The sequence below is a fragment of the Oryza sativa genome, chromosome 1 (genome assembly GCF_034140825.1).
Source record: "Oryza sativa Japonica Group chromosome 1, ASM3414082v1".
Classification (NCBI taxonomy): Eukaryota; Viridiplantae; Streptophyta; class Magnoliopsida; order Poales; family Poaceae; genus Oryza; species Oryza sativa.
The window spans coordinates 35,962,179-35,987,803 of NC_089035.1; the positions used below are offsets into that span (position 1 = coordinate 35,962,179).

Genomic DNA, 25,625 nt, shown 5'->3' on the forward strand with positions numbered 1-25,625 from the left:
CGTCACAGCGCCCCGACCCGCACGGTAGTGCCTCCCTCCGTTCTTCCTCCTCGCTCCATCTCCTCCCCCTAGCTTTCGGTAGTAGCTCGAGTAGACTCCCCGTAGTTAGCCGGCGCCGCCCCGACCGTTGCCGTCGCTCGCCGCGTGCTCGCCGCCGTCACCGCTCGAGCTCCGTAGCACCCGCACGTCGCCAGCCTCGCTCGGCGTAGCTCCGTCCAATCCGACGCAAGCATCGAGTTCCCGAAACCGCGTAGATGCTCTCACCGCCGGGAATCGACCCCTCGTGGCCTCGCCGCCGTTTCCCTCTTCCCTCCCCGCCGGTTGTCGCCGCCGTGATTCGCCGCCGTCAAGCTTCCTCCGGCAAATCCGAGCCGTTGGCTCGTCTCCCCTCATCACGACCAACCGCCCGGTGTGCTAGCTTTTGCCCGTATCGCCGTGGTTTGCTCCGCCGCTCGCCGCCGCCACCCGCCGTCCATTCGCGGCCAGGTCGTCGTCTACCTCCCGCCGGCCCGCGTGGCAGCCACGTAGGCGCCACGTCGGCGCCAGACCGGGTCGAGCCGACCCCGGTCAGTCCCTCCCCGTGCGCGCGTTCCACCGCGAGCCGTGAGGCTGCGCGTGGGCCCGCCGCATCCGCGTCCACCGCGAACCGCGCGCGTGCACCACGTCCCTCCCCCGCCCGTGCGCATGAGCCACGTACTCCCTCCGCACGGTGAGCCGAGCCGCTGACAAGCGGGTCCCACCCGGGACCGCGCATGGTGAGCCCGGTCCACCGGCTCTCTCTCTCCTCCCTCCCGCGCGCGCGTCTTGGGCCGCTGTGGGCCGCCTTCTTGGGCCGGCCAGCCCGTTAAGCTCGGCCGAGCCGCCCTTTCTCTCGGGCCGCGCCCTATCCGCCCGAGGGAAGTATATATTCCCTCCCTCTCCCCTTTTCTTTTCTTTTTCTTTTCCAAAAAAAAAGGATTTAATTAAATCATTTTCCTTTAGACCAAAAATCCAATAATCTTAGAAATTCAATATCTTCCCAACCGTAAATCCGTTTGACTCCGTTCAAATTCCTAAATTTCTCAAATCTCGAGATCTATCTAATGGCACGCTTAGAGGTCATTAATAGGGCTTTATTTTCGCCGTTTGTTGAGTTGTCCCGTTTTGCGTATAGTTTCGGAGCCCGAAGACCCGCTGTGCGAGGATTTCGAGGATCAAGCTCCAGATCTCGAGCAAGGCAAGCCACCTTTGAACATCTTGAGCCTATAATTGAAATCTAATTATATTGCTTACAAAATATTATGCATTGATAGGATTGCACTTAATCTGTTGTTCCGTCTGCAAGGCAAATTGGCAGACCTACCTAACTTGTTGCATTTGATCCTTCCATTGTTAATTGCTATACCATGTCCCCTTGTAACCATCCAGTTGCGCCTCGATATTCGTGCACCCTGTGCCAGTATCGACGGTCGCCCTTAAACTTAAAATCTGAGTAACAACTTGGGTAAAACTGGAGTTTTACAAAAGACTTGGAAAACCCGACACCTGGGTCGGTGCTTGCGAACTAAATGAATTTCCAAAACCGCGGACCGGGAAACGTACCGGGTGTACGGTTTCCCGCTCTCGCACTTAAGGACCGATTCCTTGGAATTTCATCCAAACATAAGACAAGTACGACCACATGGGTGGAATGGGACACCCCTGGCTGAGTAACTAGCTTATCAGGGGAGCCTTGATGCCGAGAGACATGTGGATTCGCCGGGGTGGTGTCGGGGAGGACCCCTGGGCTTCCTGGCACAGTATGGTCTGGGATCTAACCTGTTGTTGGTCTGGGACCCCTCTCGTCGGCATATGGTAAACCTGTGTCGGCTTTGGAAATGCCTTGTCATGAAAGCTTGGAGGTCTCCCGACGTGGCTGATCCCCACGGGCTGGGTGATCCGGGTTAGTAATGTCGTGTGGGTAAAGTGTACCCCCTCTGCAGAGGTTAACAAACTGTTCGAACAGCCGTGCCCACGGTCATGGGCGGATGTGAGGTGATTCCTAGCGTAGTTTGGTTTGACTACTGCTTGTGAAATTGCTGTGTGAAAAGGGGTTCGGTGTTTGAAAAATCTGCAGCTGATGGGATCAGCTAGGCCCGGGTGGCCGTTTGAAAAGTTGTTGGCCCGGGTGGCCGTTTGAAAAGTTGTTGGCCCGGGTGGCCGTTGAAAAAGCTGTTGGCCGGGTGCCAACCTTGTTAAATTCTAAAGACTGATACATTGCACATACTCCGACCGGACGAGACGCACTGTCTCATCCGTGTCGTTTGAGAAGCACTCACTTAGTTGTTTCAGAAAAGAGTTCAATTAAAATTAATTGCAAAAACACCAGCCTTTCCTTGAAGCCTGCATTAAACACTTATTTCCCATGGCTTGCTGAGTACTCCCGTACTCACCCTTGCTCTATATAAATAATCCCCCCCAGTTGCTGAAGAAGATGAAGCGGATCCTGCTGATGAGGAGTTCTTCCAGGAGCAAGCCGGCTACGATGAGTTTTAGGGTTTCGGCCTAGTTCCCAAGTCGCGCCTGTGTTGATTGGTCCAAGTCCTGGCTTCCGCTTTCCTTTTGTAATGCAGTTGTGAGCTCGGGATTTGTCCGCAGCCCAGCATGACTGTACATCTACTCTATAATAAAGAGACCTCTGTTGCTGTGATATTCTGTCTCACTGTGATACTAGCACTGTTTCCTGGGACTGGTATCGATTAACAGGTTAATTTGGAGCGTCACGGACTAGTTCCGGTCGGGACTAGTTCGGGGCGTGACACCCTCCTCCCCATCCCTTGCTCCTAGGTCCTCCCCCGCGCGGTTTTGCTGCCCTGGCATGGAGGTTGAGGTCCACGTCGATGGGCTTCAGAAATTTGCGGACCAACCGCCCCCGCGCCATGCTCAATGCCTCAATACCAGCAACTCTTTGGAACCTCAGCAAGTAATCTCACGTTCCTCAACTCGTGCGCATGCTCGCCTTTTCTTTTTCTTATGGCACATTCTGCTAGTTGTTTCGTTGCAACAGACGTAAATCAAGGAGGAGGATTGGAGGAAACGAACAGTAGCAGCTCAATCGATCGGAGTAATGCAACTCTGCTGATTATTTACTCATATCTCATCTTCTCTTCCGTTCCCACGCTAGCTTGCACACATGTTAGTATGTTACGCGTTCAAGGGAGACGACGAGCGACAGCGAGTGGCCGGTGGCCATGGCCGACTAGTGGCAGCTTCGTTTTCTTTCTCCGATCGTCGTTTCTCCCCTTCATTTTGTTCGCAACTGGGCCGCGAAGCACTGCGCTTCTGGGCTGATCGAAGGAAAACGAGCACGGTCGTCGGATGCGAAATAAACGGCGCTGCTGCTTTCTACGTCCCTCTAACGTAGAATCCTCTACATTAGAGGATCTGGTTTCGGAGGGGAGCGGGGCGGAGATATCCGGCAAGCTCACCAAGGGACGTAGTGGGAGGCGGACGTGGCCAGCGAGCTCGAATCTGACTAGCAAAATTGAGAAATAACCGTCACAGGAGGCGAAGGTGGCTAGGGAGCTGGTTGCTGATGGCGAGCTCAGGGAGTGCCGTAGCTAGAGAAGGAGGTCACCATGACCAGCTAGCTTGGATCTAGCACAATCAACTGTGAGCATTTTCCTCGCCGAAAGAACATAAAGGAGGAGAAAGAAAAGAAAGATATATAGCGCGTGAAAATTTGGAAGGGGAAGGTTCCACATGAAGTGCCTTCTAGCTCGCCGGCTCCCTCCGCCTCCATTCCGTTTGGCCACTCCATCACCGGCGAGAGCCCTAAAGAAGACACTCCTGCTTGACATCTTCATGAGCGAGAAAAGATAAGAGGTGAAGAAGATACAATTGGCACACGGAATTACCCTTTTCAGTACCTCTTCATCATCTACAGTATAAAATCATGTGGGTTGTACCACCAGGTAATAGTTTTTCTTGCCCATTCAAATCAAACCCTTGAATCAAATAAATCAATGGCTCGGATTATATGTACCGGTACAACTTGCTGGATGATAAAATGGCTCCACTAAAGAACCGTAGTAAATTGAGGGCAGCTACACAACGGGATACTGTTGCAACGGGATATTTTAAGTGACTCTCCCTTTTCCTTTCCTCTGTCCACGTGTGCTCCCTGGTACCTGATACCTGGTACCTTAGGTACCGGTTGGTACTTGTTACCTGGTACCTTTGGTACCGACTAGGTATCAACCGATACCTGATACCTGGTACCTTAGGTACCGGTTGGTACCTGGTACCTGGTACCGACTAGGTATCGACTGATACCTGATACCCGGTGCCAAGGTACCGGGTGGTACCTAGGTATCAGCCTGATACTTGTGGGGTATCAGAGGGTACTGTCAAAAAGAGGAGGAGATGTGGGGGAAGGAGGGCCGCAACGGAGGAGGATAGCGTCGAGGAGGCACGGCGAGTTGAGGGTCGAGGCCCGAGCCAGAGAGCGTGAGAAGTCTCGAGGAGGAGCCGAGGAGGAGGTTGACGGCCATACCTGTTGCAAGTCGACGCAGGCTGCCGGCGTCCATCCCGGAGGCGCAAAGCGGCAGGCCGTAGCGGGGATGACGGTGACACCGAGGCCGAGGGCGAGGGCGAGGATGAGGGGAGCTCCCGCTTCTGCCCTCCCCGAGGCGACGACTCCCCGGCGCACACCCGACCGACGAGGGCGGCAAGCCAGAGCGGCGCAGCAAGGGGAGGCGAGCTCGAGGGCGACCCTGCTGAGGGTTGGCCGACCTCGCCGACGCAGTGCCGTCGTCGTCCTCCTCGGCCGCCGGAGACGACGACGACGACCCCTTCCTCCCGGCCAGCTTTGTCTCTGCTCGGCCTTCTTCAGAGAGAGAGAGGGAGGAGGGGAGTGAGGTGAGAGTGATGGGGATTGCGTCGTGTGGATAAGGATGCGGGTGGTCGGATGGATAAGGTTGAAGAGCTATCTCGACACCACGGGATACCGGAGAGTAGATTTTCTCTAGTAAATTTTGGTGTTAACAAGAGCACACTAAGTCAAGCAAAACACCGGGCAATGTACTCTTGGTGGCAATGTTTCAAGTAAACACCGAGTAACAATATAAATTGACTGAGACTATTCTTGGTAGCTACTCCCTCCGTCCCAAAAAAGACAAACCCTGGTTTTCGTGTCCAACGTTTGACCGTCCATCTTATTTGAAAAAAATTAAAAAGATAAGTCACGCATAAAGTATTAATCTTGTTTTATCATCTAACAACAATGAAAATACTAATTACAAAAAAAATTTCATATAAGACAGACAGTCAAATATTGGCACGGAAACCCAGTGTTTGCCTTTTTTTGAGACGGAGCGAGTACGGAGTACTGGTTACCTAGAACCATGCAACTTAATGGTCCAAAACCGGCGCCCTCAACAAGACAACGACCCAATTCAAGAAAGTTACCCGTTTCTCTGAAAAATCTTGAGATCAGCTGGGTCTTTGTAGTTAACTACTAGGTGCAATCCAACCACAAGCCGATGTATGAGCAGAGGAGATACTGCAGGTACCTCGTCGGTGCATTCATATGATGGAGATTAAAAGGGACAGGAGATCGATTGTACCGTCTCATACTGATCCATCAACCATGACCATGAGGAGTGGAAGGAGACTGCTAATTTCAACCATCCGTTTTGACAAGAAAGACACCGCTCGTTCGTTTCATTCTGAAGTTTCCTTCTTCGTAGGAAGCAAAGAACATGCGCGTGTGTACTGCCATGTCACATGTGCAACAGAGTAATGGCCATGCTCGTGGCAGCTGTCTCCGATCGGGAGGCATCTTCCCAGAAAGTTTTCTACCACAAGCCCATATGCATCTGTCACAGAATGGTCCGCATCACTGGTTAATTTGCACACGCGTTTAGCAGAGTAGAACTGACTACTGAGCTGAATCTTCATTCGTCGTACGAACAAAATGCAGCAGTGCGATGACATCCGTGCCCGAGCCCCGCGATATATCCTCGTTACCGCTTGAACCGCATGCATGTCAGCACTTACGGCTTATAGATCTTCTCTTCCGTTTTGGCGAACGGTAGTAAGGCATGCGGTGACGTCTTGGTTTGGAAACTTTTGCAGCACACATGGTAAGAACAACACGTACGTAGTAGTACGTTGGGAATTCGCGCAGCATACACACGGGTCAAGCCTTTGTCGCCGTGCGCGCGTGCGTGCGTATGTACGTACACGGCGGTTCAGAAGCTACGAGACACGGCGTTGCTTCGTTCTTGCACGTACGCACCTGCACCGGCACCGGCACCGGCGTGTACCGTGCCAGTGTCTAGTGGACTGAAGACAGCTAGTACCACGCCAAATGCTAGTAGTAGTAATTAAGTGCCACTTGTTGAAATCTGGTGTGAAATTTCCAATTTTTGATGTTCTAACACAACGGTCTCCATTTTCCCGACGAGTAGAGATCGAGCAAGTGATTAAAAACGCGCATACATGTATGATCATGAGTCGTCAAAAGGAAGTTTCTCTTGGTGTAAAAAAAAGTTTTTCTTCTGTTTTCAAAATTACGAGTCAAAGAAAGCTTAGCAAACATGAGTGGCAGGAGCAGTAGTGTGATTATAAGATCAAGCCATCTTATAATTAATCAGGAGTGGGCCGTGGGCGAGTGGCACATGCTTCGAAGAAAGACGTGAGGATCACAAAGAAAAGGTCTTCCATTTTCCAGGAATGAGAATATATATGAGATGAACGGAGAACTTTGATGAGTTCAAACAGAAGCAGCATGGAGAAAGGAGCGTCCAAAATCTGAATGGCCCATGGCAAGATCTAGCGAACAAATTAAAACAGATGGAAGTGCTCACCAAACACCGTAGAGAAACGTCAGCACGTAGACCCATCCGTCCACGTCTCCAGCCTCCAAGTCACAAACACGAAAAAGGAACACTGGATGCCACCAGGATGGATCCTTTTTCGCATCTTGACGCCAACGAGTAGCTAGTTAAGAGTAATCGTTCATATAGCACCTCAACGTGTTCATGTGTCCTTTATTTTTGGATAATTTTATTTTTCTGCTCGATCAAACCATATTCTCTTTTCTGCCATCAAAATTTTGCTCTTATCTCTTTCGCCACTATTCATTTATGCTCATGTCTCTCTTTTACAATTGTCATTGGTCAATGCCAATTGACCACAAGATTTGTCCATAAAAGACCATTATACCCTTATAAAACGAGATTGCTAAGGGGCGATCAATCGCCCCTAGCGATTAGATTCGGACCCCCCCTCCCTCCACCTGGTTTTCTTTCCTATTTTAGTAAATTTATGCACTTAAAGTTTGTACACCTCAAGTTTACACATCTAAAGTTTAGAGACCCAAAGTTTATAAATCAAAAGTTTATATATCCGATTCAAATTTGAATTTGAATTTAAATATTTTTATATATAGTATTTCTATACATCTAAAGTTTATACACAAAGTTTATAGACCCAAAGTTTATAAGTCAAAAGTTTATATACCCGATTCAAATTTAAATTTGAATTCAAATATTTTTTATATATAGTATTTCTATACATCTAAAGTTTATACACCTAAAGTTTATAGACCCAAAGTTTATAAGTCAAAAGTTTACATACCCAGTTCAAATTTGAATTTGAATTATATCCGATTCAAATTTGAATTTGAATTCAAATATTTTTATATATAGTATTTCTATACATCTTAAAGTTTATACAACCCAAAGTTTATAAGTCAAAAGTTTACATACCCGATTTAAATTTGAATTTGAATTCAAATATTAGTTTATAGACCCAAAGTTTATATCAAAAGTTTACATACCCGTTTCAAATTTAAATTTAAATTCAAATATTTTTTTATATATAGTATTTCTATACATAAATTTTTTCAAGTTTGTTTTTTTATTTTTTTAAAAAATATGGTGTAGTAGGAAGAGAAGAAGGGGAGGAGAAAGGGGGGGAGAGGAGTGTATAGGGGTGGATGGGGATCGATCGCCCATTTGCCAGCCCCCTTATAAAACACTAAAAAAAGAGAGATATTCAAAAATTCAAGGAAATATAGTTTTTCATTTTAAGTTTCCAAAGGTTGTGTACAATGTATAGTAAGATATTTAAATTAGTTAGGATGGTTTTACATGTAACTTTAAAATGAGATATTTTAAGAAAAACTTTGTTTCTTGGTATTTCTTGGTGCCTGTTAAAATTTCAATTGTTATTTGATTTTGAAACATCCGCAAGGGCTACATAGGGGTGTAATGGCCTTTTATAGCAAAGTTAATGGTCAATTACCATTGACTTGACGGCCATGATAAAATACAACCCACACTAACAGAAGAATGGTAAAAGAGAAAAATGCAATCTTTTTAAGAGTAAATTTTATAGAACCCACCTATTATGATCCAGGTTGTACAAATCACATGGATTTTAGCACGTGAAATGTAACCCTGAGTCTTATAGTCCTAAAATTTCACAAAACCACACAGTTAACGATTTCTACATACTCCTATATCAAAATAAAAAAAACGGATGTAACACTCATATAATAGACAAAAACTCAAAATATTGTGATACGATTGTAGAACTTAAAAAAATATGGTAGATCAAAGTCAAAGTGGTTAACGGTGTGATTTTGTGAAACTTTAAGACCATAATATCTGGGGTTATATATCATGTGTCAAAATTGCTATGGTATTGTACAACTTGGACTATAAATAGGTGGGGTTTTGTGAAATTTACTATTTTCTAATGATAGAAGGGATAATACAATTACATCGAGTGGCAAAAGGAAAATTTCCTGTTTCTTTATTTTGATAGGTATAGCACCTCAATTCAGTTTGGCGCTCTTGTCATGTGAGCTTTTCTTTCTGTGGTGACATGCATCTTTAGAAAACGGGATTTCCAATAAGATTATCGGAAAAAAAAGAAACATTTCCAACAAGGTGGGATCCTGCAGGATCCCCTGAAAAAAAAAAATACTGAGATCTTGAAAGTACAGTAATACACAGTATATCAGGGTTGTATCTGCAAAGTTCTTCAGAGAACACCAACAATCTGTCCTGGTGACTGGGTCATGTTGAATGGTCTGCTAAGAACAGCGTGGCAGTAATGATCAACGGACAACATCTCTGCTCCAAACCCAAACTGAAAAAAGGGTAATAAAACGCTCCAAGTAGCAGGGACATAATTGCGATTTAGGACACACGCCTCCTGTAGTAAACTTGCTCCATGGATTTCCTTCCAACCATCTGACCCACGAGCTAATCTTGAACTAGAAAACCTTAACAGACGCGTTGAATTCATGCAGAAGGTAAAGATTCAGTAAAATCCGTGAGGTAGAACTAGGAAAACCAGCCAATCCGAATCCCAGGAACACACGGCTAGCTCGAAGAAGATTGCCCAAACAAAATGCCTATTCTACATCTCGACCACATGGTCTCATTTCTGCTCTCAAGAATCACATGCCTATTGAATTCCGTAATCATTTTCAAGAAGCAAGCAATCCGGAGATGTATATTTTCTGATTTCCTCGTATGAACATTTTGTTTCCCGTGACCTCCCTCCTGAAATAAAAAGGGGTTGCATTCAGAGTTTGTGAACCCAGGAATGTTCAGAAAATCGGAGAGCTCTTGTTCATTTTTTCAGCAAAAACTAGCCGGTCTTTTCGTTTCCTGACGTCAGTAAGGCTTTGTTCGGTTAATTCTTGTGAGGGAGGGATTTAAGGGGATTTATTTTACACCTATTATGATGTGGAATTACTCCTTCTCAATCCCCTCCAATTCTCTTCAATTCCCTGTAAACCGAACAAGGCCTAAGGGAGGTCCTGTGAACCCAATAGTTTATAATGAGCTTAATTAACTTAATTTAAGCATAAACAGAGCACGGGGCTTCATTTATCAGGTAATCAGGTTTCCCTGAGGCATTTATGTTTGACTTGTTACTGTATAAATTGTAGAATTTCGTCGCACGTCAATATGCATGATTAAATATAATCTTGTCTTAGTGAACAATGACCATACGTATACTCGGCTGACTGCAGTTCTGCCGTAAGTAAAATGGTGATCAAACAGAAAAGAGGTCAAAACCACTTATTCCCCACTTCAAAATTTAACAAGCAGTAGCCTTGCATCTAGAAAGATGACCTACCTGAGGTGTAATTTTACACTCCTTTATGATCCACAAAATTATGATCAAATAAGAACGAAAAACACAACGGATCCAATTTAAGAACGAACCAGTAAAAACAGGCAAGCAGCCAAGATAGCATCAGAAATAGATAAACCTGTGTGTGGTGTAACATAACTCCAATTAATAAACAAACAAAATTTGATCTAAAAATATTGTCTCTTGTCCTGTAGTTTGAATCATTTTTTACCCCTGGACATTACCTTTAAACCGAATTTATTTACCGCAATTCAAATCCACCAGATTTACCCATAATCCCATTGAAAGTTTTGAGCAGGTCAAAGAAACCATTCCTGGCCACCAACCTCTCTATCCGCCAAAAACCCTACCCGCTCCACACGAAACAAGCCGCACGGCCCCACGCAGCTGCGAATCCCGTCCCCTTAGTGGTGGGTATAATATCTCGTCAGCTTCGCGCAAGCGCTCGCACAATGCGCCGCCAGTCAAACGCCACGAGCTTTGACCAGTCAACGGTCAAAGTTTCAAACCTCTATATAGTTTCTCCTCCTGTCCGTCCAAGCAATCCAAACTCTCTCTTCCCTCCACCCCCGCTTCCTCCTTCTTCCCGTACGTACACGCCGGAGGCCGGACAGAGACACGAACCGCACGGCGACGAGCTGTGAGACGCGGCGGTTTTGGTCGCGACCTGAGGGATTCCGATGACAACCTCGTCGTCCGGGAGCGTCGAGACGTCGGCCAATTCGCGGCTGGGGACGTTCTCGTTCGCCAGCGCGAGCTTCACGGACCTCCTCGGGGGAAACGCGGGAGCCGGCGGCGGAGGTGTGTCCAGGTACAAGGCCATGACCCCGCCTTCGCTGCCGCTCTCGCCGCCGCCGGTGTCGCCGTCGTCCTTCTTCAACAGCCCGATCGGCATGAACCAGGCCGACTTCCTCGGCTCGCCGGTGCTCCTGACCTCCAGTGTAAGCACGCACGCGAATGGGCCGAGCTCCATTAATGGCCTAATGCCATGTCATTTCTGTACGGTTTTTCAGATGATAATGAGAAATTGAGAATTGAACCTTGCCGGTTTTCAGATCTTCCCGTCGCCGACGACGGGCGCATTCGCGTCGCAGCACTTTGACTGGAGGCCGGAGGTGGCGGCGGCGCAGAGCGCCGATCAAGGCGGCAAGGACGAGCAGAGGAATTCCTACTCCGACTTCTCGTTTCAGACGGCGCCTGCGAGCGAGGAGGCCGTGCGAACGACGACTTTCCAGCCACCGGTCCCACCGGCCCCACTGGTGAGTGAGAGCAACCATAACGTCAGCTGTTACCCTTTTTGGAGGGGTCCTTCGCTGACTTTGTCCAAAAGAAACTACTCCTAGCATCTTTCTTTCTTACTCCTAGCTAAGGCATTTTCACTATTTCAGTTTGCAAATTGCAATAGTCAAAACCCAAACTATAGAAGTAGCCTCTAAACAATAACCTTTTCTGACAGGGGGACGAGGCATACAGAAGTCAGCAGCAGCAGCAGCCATGGGGCTACCAGCAGCAGCCTGCAGGCATGGACGCGGGTGCCAACGCGGCGAGCTTCGGTGCGGCGCCGTTCCAGGCGACCTCGTCGGAGATGGCGCCACAGGTGCAGGGTGGCGGCGGGTACAGCCAGCCGCAGTCGCAGAGGCGGTCGTCGGACGACGGCTACAACTGGCGCAAGTACGGGCAGAAGCAGGTGAAGGGGAGCGAGAACCCCCGCAGCTACTACAAGTGCACCTTCCCGAACTGCCCGACCAAGAAGAAGGTGGAGCGGTCGCTCGACGGCCAGATCACCGAGATCGTGTACAAGGGCACGCACAACCACGCCAAGCCGCAGAACACGCGCAGGAACTCCGGCTCGTCGGCGGCGCAGGTCCTGCAGAGCGGCGGCGACATGTCGGAGCATTCCTTCGGGGGCATGTCCGGCACAGCGGCGACGCCCGAGAACTCGTCGGCGTCGTTCGGTGACGACGAGATCAGAGTTGGCTCCCCTCGGGCCGGGAACGGCGGCGGCGACGAGTTCGACGACGACGAGCCGGATTCCAAGAGATGGTGAGTGCCCTGTTCCCAAACCTCTTCGCGCCAAATTATGTTTGTTGAGATAAAACAGTGAACTGAACATGTTCACCATAATATCAGGAGGAAAGACGGTGACGGCGAGGGGATCTCCATGGCTGGCAACCGGACGGTGCGGGAACCGAGGGTGGTCGTCCAAACCATGAGCGACATCGACATCCTCGACGACGGCTACCGCTGGAGAAAGTACGGCCAGAAGGTGGTGAAGGGCAACCCGAACCCAAGGTAAATAAAGAACCCAAAAAGTCCATTTTTCAGTTCGTCTACTGGTGTGATCGCGCGTGTGTATCTCTCGTACTTGTACTTATCGTGCGTGCTGCTTTCGTGTCTGCAGGAGCTACTACAAGTGCACCACGGCCGGTTGCCCCGTGCGGAAGCACGTGGAGCGCGCGTCCCACGACCTGCGCGCCGTGATCACCACCTACGAGGGGAAACACAACCACGACGTGCCCGCCGCGCGGGGGAGCGCCGCGCTCTACCGCCCCGCGCCGCCGGCGGCGGCCGCCACCAGCAGCCACCCGTACCTGCCGAACCAGCCGCCGCCCATGTCCTACCAGCCCACGGGGCCACAGCCGTACGCGCTGAGGCCCGACGGGTTCGGCGGCCAGGGACCGTTCGGCGGCGTGGTCGGCGGGAGCAGCTTCGGCGGCTTCTCCGGGTTCGACGACGCCAGGGGCTCGTACATGAGCCAGCACCAGCAGCAGCAGAGGCAGAACGACGCGATGCACGCCTCGAGAGCCAAGGAAGAGCCCGGAGACGACATGTTCTTCCAGAACTCGCTCTACTGACTGAAAGAATCGTCGTCGTAGGAATCTCAAAGACATGACACGACGGAAATTGTAGTTTAGGGGGGTTTTGTACTTGTACGTACCTAGGATATACTGTAGTCTTTGATACATTTGTTTATTTGTTTGGAGGGCCCAGGAATGCAGATGGCTGCAGAAAAGGGTACCGTCCCTTAACACTGGAGATGGGAGGAAAGGATGTACTCCTGTAGGATACACAGCAAATTTTGCTCTGTAATTTTTTTCACATAGAAAAATGTTGTATACAATTTTAATTTTTTACATCATCAAAGATTCATATCCTCTAAATGTAATTTACTAGGGGGAAATAAATATATATGTGTGTATTTAAGCAATACCAGACCGATCAGTGCTGCAACTGTACATACTGATTGAATCAAATCGGTTTCCGGCAGCCCTTCCTAAAAAGGACTGAGTAAGCACAATCAAATTTCTTCCTGTCGGGCTCTGACGTGTTCAGTTTCATCAGCATAGCCTGGAAAACTTTCAAGCCTCCTTGCGTGGCTACACGCCAACAGTTCAAAACACCTCATCAGATACTCGCGTTGCCGAGAGACGACAGATGTGCACGACTACTACTAATGGACAGGGAACAGCAAAACTGAGTTAGAACTAGTCAGCAAAGAAAAGCAATCGAGTTTAGCAGCCACACAGCGCAAGTATTTGGCCGTGGATCTTGACCATGGTTCTCACATACCTAACGAGCTGAACGTCATTTGACCGTGTCCCCGAAACCAAATGAAACGGCAGAGGTCCAAAGTCCAAACCACGCAGAGCAAGTCAGCTCCCGCGCCATCGGGTACAGCAGTAATAAACCAAGCGCGAATTACCCCGTTCGTGTTACGTAACCGAGGCCAAACACATGCCCGCCCGCCACCACACGAGCTGAGCACGTAAAACCCAGGCCAATCTACCAGACGTCCACGAGCCCGAACGCGGTAAAAGACACACAATTGTGTGCGTGTTTGCCCGCATCGCTCGTGTTACGCGGGATGGCTCGCGTCAGCGAGAGCGAGCTCGCGGAAGGATCGCGGACGAGATGGTTTTGGCCGAGCAAGAGAGAAGGCCGGGCCGCGCTCTTGTGGATGAGATGGCAGCAGCAGCGGGACGGCACGGCGCGCGGGACCGAATCAAACGGAGGCAGGGGTCGCTGCACCTCTCCCCATCGGGCATCGGCGCGGCGTCTTTTGCACTTTTTTTGTCTTTGCGCCTCCAGATGGACGCGGACCACTTCCGGGCGACGTTGATGCGTTCAGGTTCGGGGCCGGGCGAGGCGGATGGATATGGTCATATGGATATGGATGCACCGGCACGAAGATGGCTACTTGCCAAATTGGTGTCGGGTGTTCGCGTTGGAGCTCAGCTGCTGAGATAGAGCAAATGAGCGATGGACGTGTCTTACAGTGGACTTTACTGGTGGGCAATCTAAATTAAGGCGCAGTTCACGGTGGAGGCTATGCCAACTTTATGGAGAATTGGAGATCATGAATATTACATAATCACGCTTGCTTATTTGACTAGAGATAGATAATGGGTCGGATCTGCCTACACAACATTTGACAGATTTTCTAGGGTCCTATCATGCAGATTTTTGGTCCTTTAGATCTACATCTAACAGCAGACAAAAATATACAGAAACAACACTAAAAAATCTGGAATTTTTTTTTTTAATTTTTTTTATTAAAAGTTTTACAAAAATAATTTTTCATTTTGAAAATTGACAGAAGTGGTCGCCTACCGCCCTCTGGGAGGGCGATTTTTAAAAATCGCCATCCCAGAGGGCGGCGAAAGTGACGTGGCAGACGGCCGTTCGCTCTCGGGCGACGGCCGTCAACGAAATTTGCAGGCGGCCCCCTTGCCGCCCTCCGCTAGGGCGATTTTGTACTGTGCGGGGGGCCGCCTGCAAATGGGCGGCGGGGGGCCTGGAATTTTGCAGGCGGCCCCCTTGCCGCCCTGGGGGAGGGCGAATTTATACTGTGCTTTATATTTTTGTATAAATATCAATAGTTATCAAATCTTTTTATATTGAAAACTATACAAGATTAAAATCTCCAAGACTGGTAAAATACAATTTTATTATTTTTTAGGGCCTATTTGGAATGTTACTGTACAAATATTTTGTTAGTGCCAAAATATAAGCAAGTTTTGGCACTACCAAATATTTGGTAAGGTAAAATTGCATTTGATCATATTTGGTTTGCTGCCAAAATGTAAAATTGTAGTGAAGAATGTTCTACATAATCTCAAATCTAGATTACGTATTACCAATGAATAGGCTTCAATCGAAATCAAACACAAGTACTATTCAAATTACCAAAATATTGGTAGGGCATGTTTTTGGTAGCAATCTAAATAGGCCCTTAGTCTTACGCATACAAAAAATCACCACCATAATTAAACATTGTAATGATAAGATAGATAAGAAGTGCCATCGATACACGGTACAAATTTGTCAATCCCGACGAATCAAGCATGCGGTAACCTATCGGCACCTTCTAGGTCGGTCAGAATGCATTGCATTCTCGTGGTCCTTCAATCGTTGATACTCTACTTGTGTTTCTGACTCTGTTATCTTCTGGCCATGATATGATGGAGTGACATTGTCGATCCATCGAGTAAATCCACCCATCCTTGGATTGCCCTGTAAAAATAGTAATGTTATTCAGTTTGGGTAGTAATTTTGTGCAAATCATAGCGGATTTTGTAAATGGTTAGACATACAACGAAATCGTTGTCTACATTGGGGCAGACAAAATATCTCCTTCGAAATGTTTGTTCAACAAAGGATGTAGCCACCTGCCAGCGATCTCTGCACCCACACTTTGGACGCTTGGACCATTTAGGTAACCCTAATGGATTGTTCCTCCAGTCTAAGCTTGCAATTTTCACCCGACGTTCGTACTCCATCCAAGCATGAATGAACTGTATGGTCGGTTCAGGTTGCGTTATCGGCCCGCCACTTGAAGTAACTCTGACTGTGTCAATCCATTGTACGAATTGACATTTCCTTACATCCTCCTATGTACATCCATTTTGGGATAGTTAAGTTAATGATAGTACTGAGGAGTGATGAAAAGAATAGTTGTAATTACCACGAAATCATCGTCGACAATGTTTGGACACACGAAACACCTTTGTCCTCGAGTTCGGTGACTTACGGACCTTATGACCTGACAACGGTCACCACAACGACACTCCGGACGCTCACGCCACGTGGGGAGTCCTAGGGGATTTACGTGCCATTCTAAAGCCTCAGCAGCAATTCGACGTTCATGCTCATCCTTCCACCTTAGGTAGTCCGATCTTGTTTCACTACGTGGGTAAGCACGGGTTCCGTCGTTTTGTGGGTTCTCCATGTCTACCCACTCGATGAAGTTGCACATTGGACGATATGTCTGCGTAAGATGTTACAATTGTGTACGAAGAAGTTAGTTTTTTTATCCATTTGAACTTTGAATAGATGAAGCATACCTGATCAAAGTTCGCGCATTGGAAGAATCTCCTGCCCCGAGTTTGTATCATGAGGGAAGACTTGAGTATGCATCCATCCCCACAATCGCACAAAGGACGGTCACACCATGGTGGAAACCAACCAGCAAAAGGATCGCTTCGCTAGTTGAGACGCTCAAGGAATGGCGCTTCCATTTTCGTGTGTTGTGTGCTAGTGGGAAAGAAGATATGAAGAGGTTGCCTTCAGATTGTCAATTATATAGCGTCGTTTTCACTGCAATATATGTGAACTCAATGAGATACATTATTCATTACATGTGACAAGACGATCACGCGTGGGCGTGATTCACTTTATGTCAACGGGCAGCGCCGAAAGTTGATAGTGACAACTCGAGCTGCCGCTTTTCATGTGTGCTGTTGTGGACTGTGCGCGCTACTGGATCTGACACTACCGTGAAGCGCCGAAAGTGTGTTGTCGTGAGCATAAGTTGTTCTAGCACCATATGAATGAAAAGAACTATGTAGACGAGACAAACACAAGTAGTACTGCAGTAGTAATAGCAAAAGTAGTACTGCTTTACAAGTTTGTAAGCCAAAAGAAACGGTCACATAAGGACTGAAGAGGTAGAACACTACTGACGAGGCCTCTTACCCCTGTCCCTCCTACCCTGCGCCCTAATGTGCCCCTGGGAGTACGTGAGTCGGTCCGGGGGTACGGCACGGCCAACCCGTCCTGCCTGTACAGGTGTGACCTCTGGCTGCTCCTGAGTGTGCGCCTCTGGAGCTCCTCCAAGCTGAGAGGAGCCTAGTACGTCGTGGTGGTGTGCACCGTGCAAGTCGTCGTCGTAGAACTGGCTAGTAGGACCAGTCCTACCGGCGTGAGACGAAGAGGCCCCAGTACCGAAGATCCCGGCTGCAAATCCTGCTGGACAAGGACCATCAGTTTCATACAGGTATTTAATAGTATTAATAAAAAGTAAAGTACCGTGTGGGCGAGGGATCGACGCTCCGTGAGAGGAAGAGCTGGCGAACGCGCCCGAAGAGGTGGCGAACGCCCCTGCGGAGCTCGCGGAAGCGCCGGTCGTGCCTGCGAACGCGCTCGAAGGCAGACGAGGTCCTGCGATGAGGAAACGTGCCGTTAAAACATGGTGACATATTCGTGCAAAAGCTGAAACAAAAATGAACTAATCTCTGGGCTGAACTGTACCGTGCGAAACCGGTGCTGTAGGACGCACTGCTCCGAAGCTAGGGGCGCTCGAAGGCAAACGAGGTCCTGCGAGGATGGAACATCAAGTTACGACGGGGTGATGTTTTCGTACAAAAACAGAAACAAAACTTAAGAAACCTCTGGGCTGAGCAGTACCGTGCGAAACAGGTACCGTAGGTCGAGGTCCTGCTCTGACGGTAGGCGCGCGAGGCCGTGGTTGTACCGGACCAGCTGGAGGTACGACGTCCACGGCGCTGCGACAGGAGAAGACGCGCATGACCGCACGCATCTTCTCCTGCATCCGGTCGAAGGTCACCCTCTGCTCAACGTTAGTCAAGTGCAAACCTCTGTTCAACCTCACTTGGACTGCGGTGATATCGGCACTGATATCCCGTGCGGCATCAGCCTATGCAAGATGGAAATAAAAAATTCAGTAGTTGTCCTATATTATGCAAGATAAATGAAATAATTGTAAGAACTAATACAAATTCGACGTACCCCCACGAAGTAGTCTCGGTCACGGTGCGTGGGATACGCGTCCGTCACAGCGGCAACGTGCGGCTCTGGGGCGTCTGGAGTGAAGGTCACACGCGCACGAGTGCGAGGAAGGTACCAGCGAAGGTAGTCACGGTAGTTCTCCTCCGTGTGTGGGAAGAGCTCGTTGATCACCTCCTCTGTAGCTAACACCCAGTCGTCAACGTACTGCTGTACACGTGGAGCCCAAAGTGCGCCTGCTAGCTGTCCCCGTCGAGTCAACCTGTGAAGAGAGGTAAATTATATGGCTCGATAAAGTAATTATCATAAAAATTTAGAAATGAACAATCCGAACTCACGAGTGGTCGGCAGGGAGGACGGTCGGCTGCACGTTGCCCGGAAACACCTGCCTAAGTCCGAACTGTCTCATCACACGCTGCGGGCAGTGAGGCTCAACGAAAATGTCGAACACCATCGGCAGGATGGTGAGCCAGTAAGCCTGGTCGCGTGTGCACAACGACGAAAGTCCTAGCGGTGCTCTCGCAGCGACGGCCTCTTCTGTGTACGGCTCCCAGATGACGTCGCTCGGCTGGAGACGGTCAAACTCGAACACGAAGTCCGGGTAACCTCGTCTCACCTGGACGTGAGCGTAACGACGCTGCAATAAACATGATCGGAATTAGACATGTTATGTGAAGAAAAAAAAGAAGACGACTGATAAACTTATAACGCAGCGAAGTTGCACTAACCCCACGTCGACACCAGTAAGTCCCCATCGTGGGACCGTCCTCTGGCCACTGCGCGCTGCGACCAACCCCGTAGGGTGCGCTGTCCACCACTGGTCGACCTATGGCAAACCTCTCGGCTGCCCAAAGCTGAAGCAACATAGGGCAGCCAGCGATGATCGCTCCCGCGTCAGTCTTCGTGCACGCCTCACAGAGGGCACGGTACGTGGCTGCTAGCACGGCAGAACCCCAGCTCCACTGCGGCACGTCCTGTGGCTGAGCATCCGCGATGGACCGTGCGTAGTGGACTAGCCGGAAGTCCACAGCGTGCCCGTGGGTGCTAGTGAACATCACCCACCCGAACAACCACAACAGGTACGCCTCAAGGGAGCGTCGGACCGAGTTATCATCAGCGTCAGGGTGCAGAAGGTCCGCCTACAATTAAGAATGAAATGTTAGTACAAAACACTCTGTTGATCGCAAATAAGCATGTATGATAATAACAACTTATTTACTTACAGTTAACTGGAGCAACCAAGCCTTGCTAGGCCCGACTGTAGAGTACGGAGGAAGGGTGTTGGCCGGTCCTAGGTGTGGAAGGCGCATCACCTGCTCGAAGCGTGCAGTGATCTCCTCCTTCCACCCAAAAACACCGTCCACGGGACCAACTGGTGCTCCCGCCAGCGGTAGCCCGAGCAGGTACGACACGTCCTGCAGTGTCGGAGCCATCTCCCCACAGGGAAGGTGGAACGTGTGCGTCTCAGGTCTCCAGCGGTCTACTAGAGCGGCAAGGAGTGACCGGTCTGCATCCCACCGCTTCGCTGGGTCACGGTCGTCCGCCGCCGCCTCAACAAGCCTACAAAGTGGTAGAAGGCCTGCCGCACGCAACCTGTATAGAGCAAACTTCAAACATAAGTACAACACAAAGCAAAGTTGAGTTGAAATGTGAACATACGCGTACCAAGGAACGTGACGGGGGTCGACACGCAACCACTCGCGCGACGTGCGTGGACGGAAGGTGCCGAGCTGTGCACCCTCGACTGCTGACAGGAACGAGCGGTGGTTCTTGTCAATCCCACGGTTCAACAGCGCCGGTGTGTCGTACGCCATACCTGCATCAAATAGATTGATCAGAAACATATAAATAATTAGTTCAACATAAGTAATAAATGTTCATAAGCGAATTACTAACACATATTAAACAAGAGTACAAACAAACAAAAGTGTCACCATACGGAATATTTCTGATTACAACAATAACTGCAGTTACACGATATGAGTACTTAGTCCGAACACTCATCACGATAACATTATGATACAACACCGAATAGTTCGCAATACTACTAGTACAACAATAGTCGGAGGTACTCATTACAACAACATTCAATTGAAATTACACGATACAAGTATTTAGTCCGAACACTCATCACATCACAACAACATTTTATTTCCTAAATCGATAGCATTGTTACACCATGGAATCGCCTGCTGCGCGACGACGCCTTGGCCTTGCGCGCCTGCTTGTTGTTCCTTCACCAGGTGGTCGCCTACCATCACTTGCCTGTCCAGATGGACTAGCATCTGCGCCGCTTGGAACTTCTGCATTCTTCGGGCATTTCTTGTAAGTATGGCCGCGCAGATCACACTTGCTGCAGCGTAAAGTCCTCCCACCTGCTTCTGACTCATCCATATCATTTCTGATGCGTCTAGTTTGGCGTCGACCCTTTTTCACCCTTAACTTAGATGGATCTGGAATGTAAAAAACTTGGGCACTCAGCGTTGTGTAAGATCCTGAGATCCCGAACCCATATATCTCCTCACTCCATGTATGAAAGATTGCTTCTTTCCTGAAATAATTTGAGACGTACACATTGGGAGATATGCCACAATCACCGGCAGCAGCAAGAACGTGTGAGCAAGGAAGGTGATGAAGCTTCGGCTTCATACAACTGCAGGTACATCCACCATCCGCCTTCAAGACACATTCCTGCACGGCTTGCTTGCGATAGATACCACGCCTGCTCCTATCAACACACATTATTTCATACCGATGCACTTGTGTGCCTTGAGCAACAACTCTATGTCTCCGTGCCTTTTTGATTTTATCTTCCATGTACTTTGTCACTACGTTGCCAAACACTATGTTGTTATCGGCCATGGACGGACCAATTTTCTGGTATCGATCCCTAAAGTACGCTTGCGTGCCGTGAAGGATGAATTCAACAATAGCAACCAATGGAAGTATCCGAACTCCTCGCATTACCCAGTTGTACACCTCTGCCAAATTGGTTGTCATTATGCCATACCGAGATCCATCGGTGTCGAACAATAGAGACCACTTCTCCTTAGGCTCATTCTCAATCCACTGAGTGAAATTTCTGATGGACGACCCTGACCTCCTTCTCATTGTTGGTGGGTCATCATGTAATGCACCAAGAGGTATGGGAGGCTCGTCACCTTCAACTTGTGGTCTGCGAGATTGCTCATCTGTTTGCTTCGTTGTCAACTCATCCAACTTGTCCCACAACTCATTAAATTTCTTCTCTTGGTTCTGTGCACAGAGCCTCTTAAAGAGCTCCATAAGATGCTTGTTCTTGAATTGCTTGTAGAAATTTGCACCCATGTGACGCATGCACCACCGACTCCGAACATCAGGCCACTTAGCTGGAAGTCCCTTCTCATCCCAACCGTTCTGCAAGTAGTCAATAGCCCGCAACATACCCGCATGACGATCATGTATAAGGCAAACGTTGGGCCTCATACGCACCACTGCAATGTGCACTCTCTCTAGGAACCAGTACCAGCTTTCAGTGTTCTCACTCTCTATAAATGCAAAAGCCATAGGTACAACCTGGTTGTTCCCATCACACCCAATTGCTGTCAATATCTGACCTCGGTATTTACCTGTCATAAAAGTTCCATCTATGCATAGAACAGGTCGACAATGCACAAAAGCATTGATGCAAGCACCCAATGAGAAAAAGGCTCTTTGCAGCACACTCTTTGTTCGATCATCAACCGATGTAAATGTATGTAGGTCATAGTAAGTATTATTATTCCTCTGGGCAATGGTGGCTAACAAACGAGGCAAATTATCATAAGAAGCTTCAAATGTGCCATACCTCATCTCAATAATCTTTTGTTTGGCTCTCCAGGCCTTTGCATAGCTTATGGTGTACTTGAATTTGTTCTCGATGTGCCTAATAATTGATTTTGGTTCAAAGCCAATGTTACCAACAACACTGCTGTACATCTCACTTGCCACAAAAGCTGAAGTGATGTTTCGGTGATACTTCTCCACCCCTTGTAAGTAGCACTTGTGCTCGGTCACAATACTAACTTTCCAATAATCATTCCATTTACCCTTATATGCATGGACACGCCACGGACAATCTTCCTTCATGCATCTCACTTCATACACATAATTTGTTGACTTGACCACCCTAAACTCTCTCTGCAAGGAAACTGCCCAATGCTTCACCGCCTCCTTCATCTCATCCTTATGAGCATACCTTGCACCGTCAATTACCTCGTTCTCCTTATACTCCCAGGGTACATGATCACCCTCTGATATAACAAGTCCAGAGAAGTCCTCATTTGCCCAATCAGTGGCCATTACATCACCTTCCTCATCGGATGATGCGTCGTCGTCCGCTTCCTCATTATCCGAATCTTCCCTCTCCATTTCATCAACAATTATACCGACTCTCTCCCCCTCATCCGCCATGCCCATGGCCTGCTTCTCCCTTGGTTGATTTTCCTCATTTTGCATCGATGGTCCAACAACATCCCCTGCATTGATAGGACCCTCTACATCTTCGGTTTGCATTGAAACATTTATATCTTTCTCTTGTACCGACACAAATATAACGAGGGGCCATGACCGTTCAAAAGCCATTTCCACATACCGTCTCCAAGCAGCAGTGCTGTCCATCGGCATTAGTTCCCAAAAATAACCTTCTGTTGCACGACTCACTACAACTGATACTGACATTGTGTAGACTTCTTGGTCTATTCTAAATCCTCTCAACAACCAACTATAAATTGACTGAAATGTTCTCTCCGCAGGCCTATCGATGCCCTTAGATGTCATTACAAAATCTGACAGATCAACACCATCTGGACCAAATCTAATATTTCCTTCACCGTGAACTATCTGAAATGTGACCTTATTTGACATTGTGCCTGATGAAAACAATAACTGCGTTAACCTCGCATTTCTGTACTACGCCCTAAGTTACATTCTCTACAATATTGTTCTCCAAAATTCTAAAAGTAGGTTACATTCTCCAGATCAAACTAAACTACATCTTACAATTAACACTACTGTCTATGTCTCAATTCATACTATTATATTCTATGCTCTGGATCTACACATATGTGCTGTGTGCTACAGATATGCTAAAATATATGGAACTAAAACTAAAACGCAACATATATACTCAAACATAACATATTAGTACAAATGCAAAAGATGTATGGGAGCAAACCTGTGATGAAGTGAGCGAACCAGCAGGGCTTCGCCGCTCCCCTTCTGCTGCCCTCCCCTCTCTCTCTTTCGTTTTTTTTGGATTTTTAGTGAATATAATGAAATTTCAGAGAGGGGGGACTGGGCTTTATAGGGGGGAGGCAAAAATCGCCCTCCCCCAGGGCGGCAAGGGGGCCGCCTGCAAAATTCCATGCCCCCTCGCCGCCCATTTGCAGGCGGCCCCCCGCACAGTACAAAATCGCCCTAGCGGAGGGCGGCAAGGGGGCCGCCTGCAAATTTCGTTGACGGCCGTCGCCCGAGAGCGAACGGCCGTCTGCCACGTCATTTTCGCCGCCCTCTGGGATGGCGATTTTTAAAAATCGCCCTCCCAGAGGGCGGTAGGCGACCACTTCCGTCAATTTTCAAAATGGAAAATTATTTTTGTAAAACTTTTAATAAAAAAAATTAAAAATAAAAAAAATTCAAAAAATCTGTCACACGGGCCACATGGATAATCTGAATCTCATATGGGCTCAAGTGGGCTCAAGCCCAAATATCAAAATTGAGCAATAAAGAAAACAAACAAGCCCAAATAAATGCAAACAGGCCCATAACCTGGAAACGAAAATTTATACACTAAAACACTAAAAGCCCAAATTATTTACCAGGCCCATTCAAAAGCCCAATTAGCAATATGACGAATTAAAGCCCAACTATTGCAATAAACCCAAATATTAGAAACGCAGACACACAAATAGCACAAATCTTAAAGCAAGGAAAACACCAACTTGAGAGTCAAGAAAGCTCACACCCAAAAGCAAACAACACACGTGATAGTGTTCCCAGATCCAGAACTCAACAAACCAAGACATGGAGAATTAGAGAGAAATTGAGGGAGAAGAAATCAGGTAATACGCTATGGATCAAATCAAAGGAACAGAAACAAATCAACTCCACCAATCAGAAGAACAAATAAATCAGATGGATTTGAAAGGTACAATTCCTCTAACCTCTGAATCTTGATTTCAACAACATCTCAACCTCTTTGTTCTGAAGAAATTTGAAGTTTACACATCTCATAATCTCAAACTGTGATCAAAACCTGCAGATAAAGTGGAAGATGGAAATTACTTGGGGACATCTAAAAGCAAAAAAACAGGTACTCAAATTACCATCTGATTACTTCTCTGTACACGATCCAAAAACTCAAATTAGCTGCATAAGTACAATATATTCATTGCAAAATTGTTCAATATTATCACATTAGATACATGATAACTAAAAAGCATGCTTGTTCAGCAAAAACCAAGCATAACCCTGCATTAGACTATCTTTTTAGTATCCTGCATATATATTATACTGTACTTCATCTTGTCCACTATTTAAAAACTCCATACATGGTTTTATCTGAATACAAAAGCAAATCATGAAAAAAGAAAAGCAAATAGATGCATTAAGCAGATCTGACCTCTCTGCAAAAAAACAGATCTATAAAACTCTGAAACTGAATGACAGAATGAAAAACTTAAATCAAATATGCATTTTAAGATTTCATAATATCATGCATCTATAAGATACTATGATGCATGTATAAATAAGCTTGACAAACTAGTTGAAAATACTGCATTCTACCAAAGATATACTTTACTCAAAAAATAATGCATTACTTATGTTAGTAGCAATGTAAGTTCTTGTATAATATGATGTAACTAAAAAATACATACAAATCAGCAAGATAAAACAAGTTCCAGAAAGTTACACTGCAATATAACTGAAATTACATATGTAAGTTTAGTACATGTGTGATGTAAATGAAGGTGTAAATATGGTTCAATTGTTATGTAAGTTTTCAAATATATAATTTACATAAATTTGCAAGCATAGTGTCATCATAATTGCAGCTCTAATATATACATATACATCTCTGTACACAAATGCAGGAACTTCTGAAGTTAGCAAAGAGCAAAAAATCTCGAAAATATCGAAAGGATCAACATCAGCTCCAGAATCAGCAAAGAGGAAGATAACAACTGTAGAAGGTATGATTTCAGTTAAATTTGGAAAAAAAACAAATTTAACTGACTTGTGGTCAACAAATGAACAATACATGACTTGAAGTTTCTATGGAATCTTACGCTCTAAAATATGATCAAATGTACGACATGTCATACTACAAATCTAATCATTTGTTGAATCATATCTTGTTATTAACTTGTCAAACTTCAAAACTTTGAATAAAAAAAAAGCTGTCATGATCAATTCAAAATGACTATAATTGAACAAAA

The 25,625-nt window shown here is 47.2% G+C and overlaps 1 protein-coding gene and 1 long non-coding RNA gene across 2 annotated transcripts; one reads left to right on the plus strand and one right to left on the minus strand.

The window, feature by feature from the left end:
• The first annotated feature begins 10,685 nt into the window (after window positions 1–10,685).
• LOC4327518 (WRKY transcription factor WRKY24-like) lies at window positions 10,686–13,351 on the plus strand. Its single transcript, NM_001406347.1, has 5 exons — window positions 10,686–11,084; window positions 11,199–11,402; window positions 11,600–12,186; window positions 12,274–12,435; window positions 12,545–13,351. The coding sequence occupies exons 1-5, from the start codon at window positions 10,824–10,826 to the stop codon at window positions 12,996–12,998; spliced, it is 1,668 nt and encodes a 555-aa protein (NP_001393276.1). The 5' UTR covers window positions 10,686–10,823; the 3' UTR covers window positions 12,999–13,351.
• Window positions 13,352–16,994: 3,643 nt separating this feature from the next.
• Window positions 16,995–17,814, minus strand: LOC136354976 (uncharacterized). The gene is made up of 3 exons (XR_010738921.1): window positions 17,674–17,814; window positions 17,452–17,583; window positions 16,995–17,388 (listed from the first exon to the last, which is right to left on the minus strand). It is a non-coding gene; the product is annotated as an uncharacterized lncRNA (long non-coding RNA).
• Between the last annotated feature and the right edge of the window lie 7,811 nt (window positions 17,815–25,625).

What these genes read in the sequence shown, in the direction of transcription:
- LOC4327518 (NM_001406347.1), top strand. Translation starts at nt 10,824, where the DNA reads ATGACAACCTCGTCGTCCGGGAGCGTCGAGACGTCGGCCAATTCGCGG. An exon ending in CGGTGCTCCTGACCTCCAGT is followed by an intron (nt 11,085 to 11,198) that starts GTAAGCACGCAC and finishes GCCGGTTTTCAG; the next exon opens with ATCTTCCCGTCGCCGACGAC. An exon ending in GAGCCGGATTCCAAGAGATG is followed by an intron (nt 12,187 to 12,273) that starts GTGAGTGCCCTG and finishes CCATAATATCAG; the next exon opens with GAGGAAAGACGGTGACGGCG.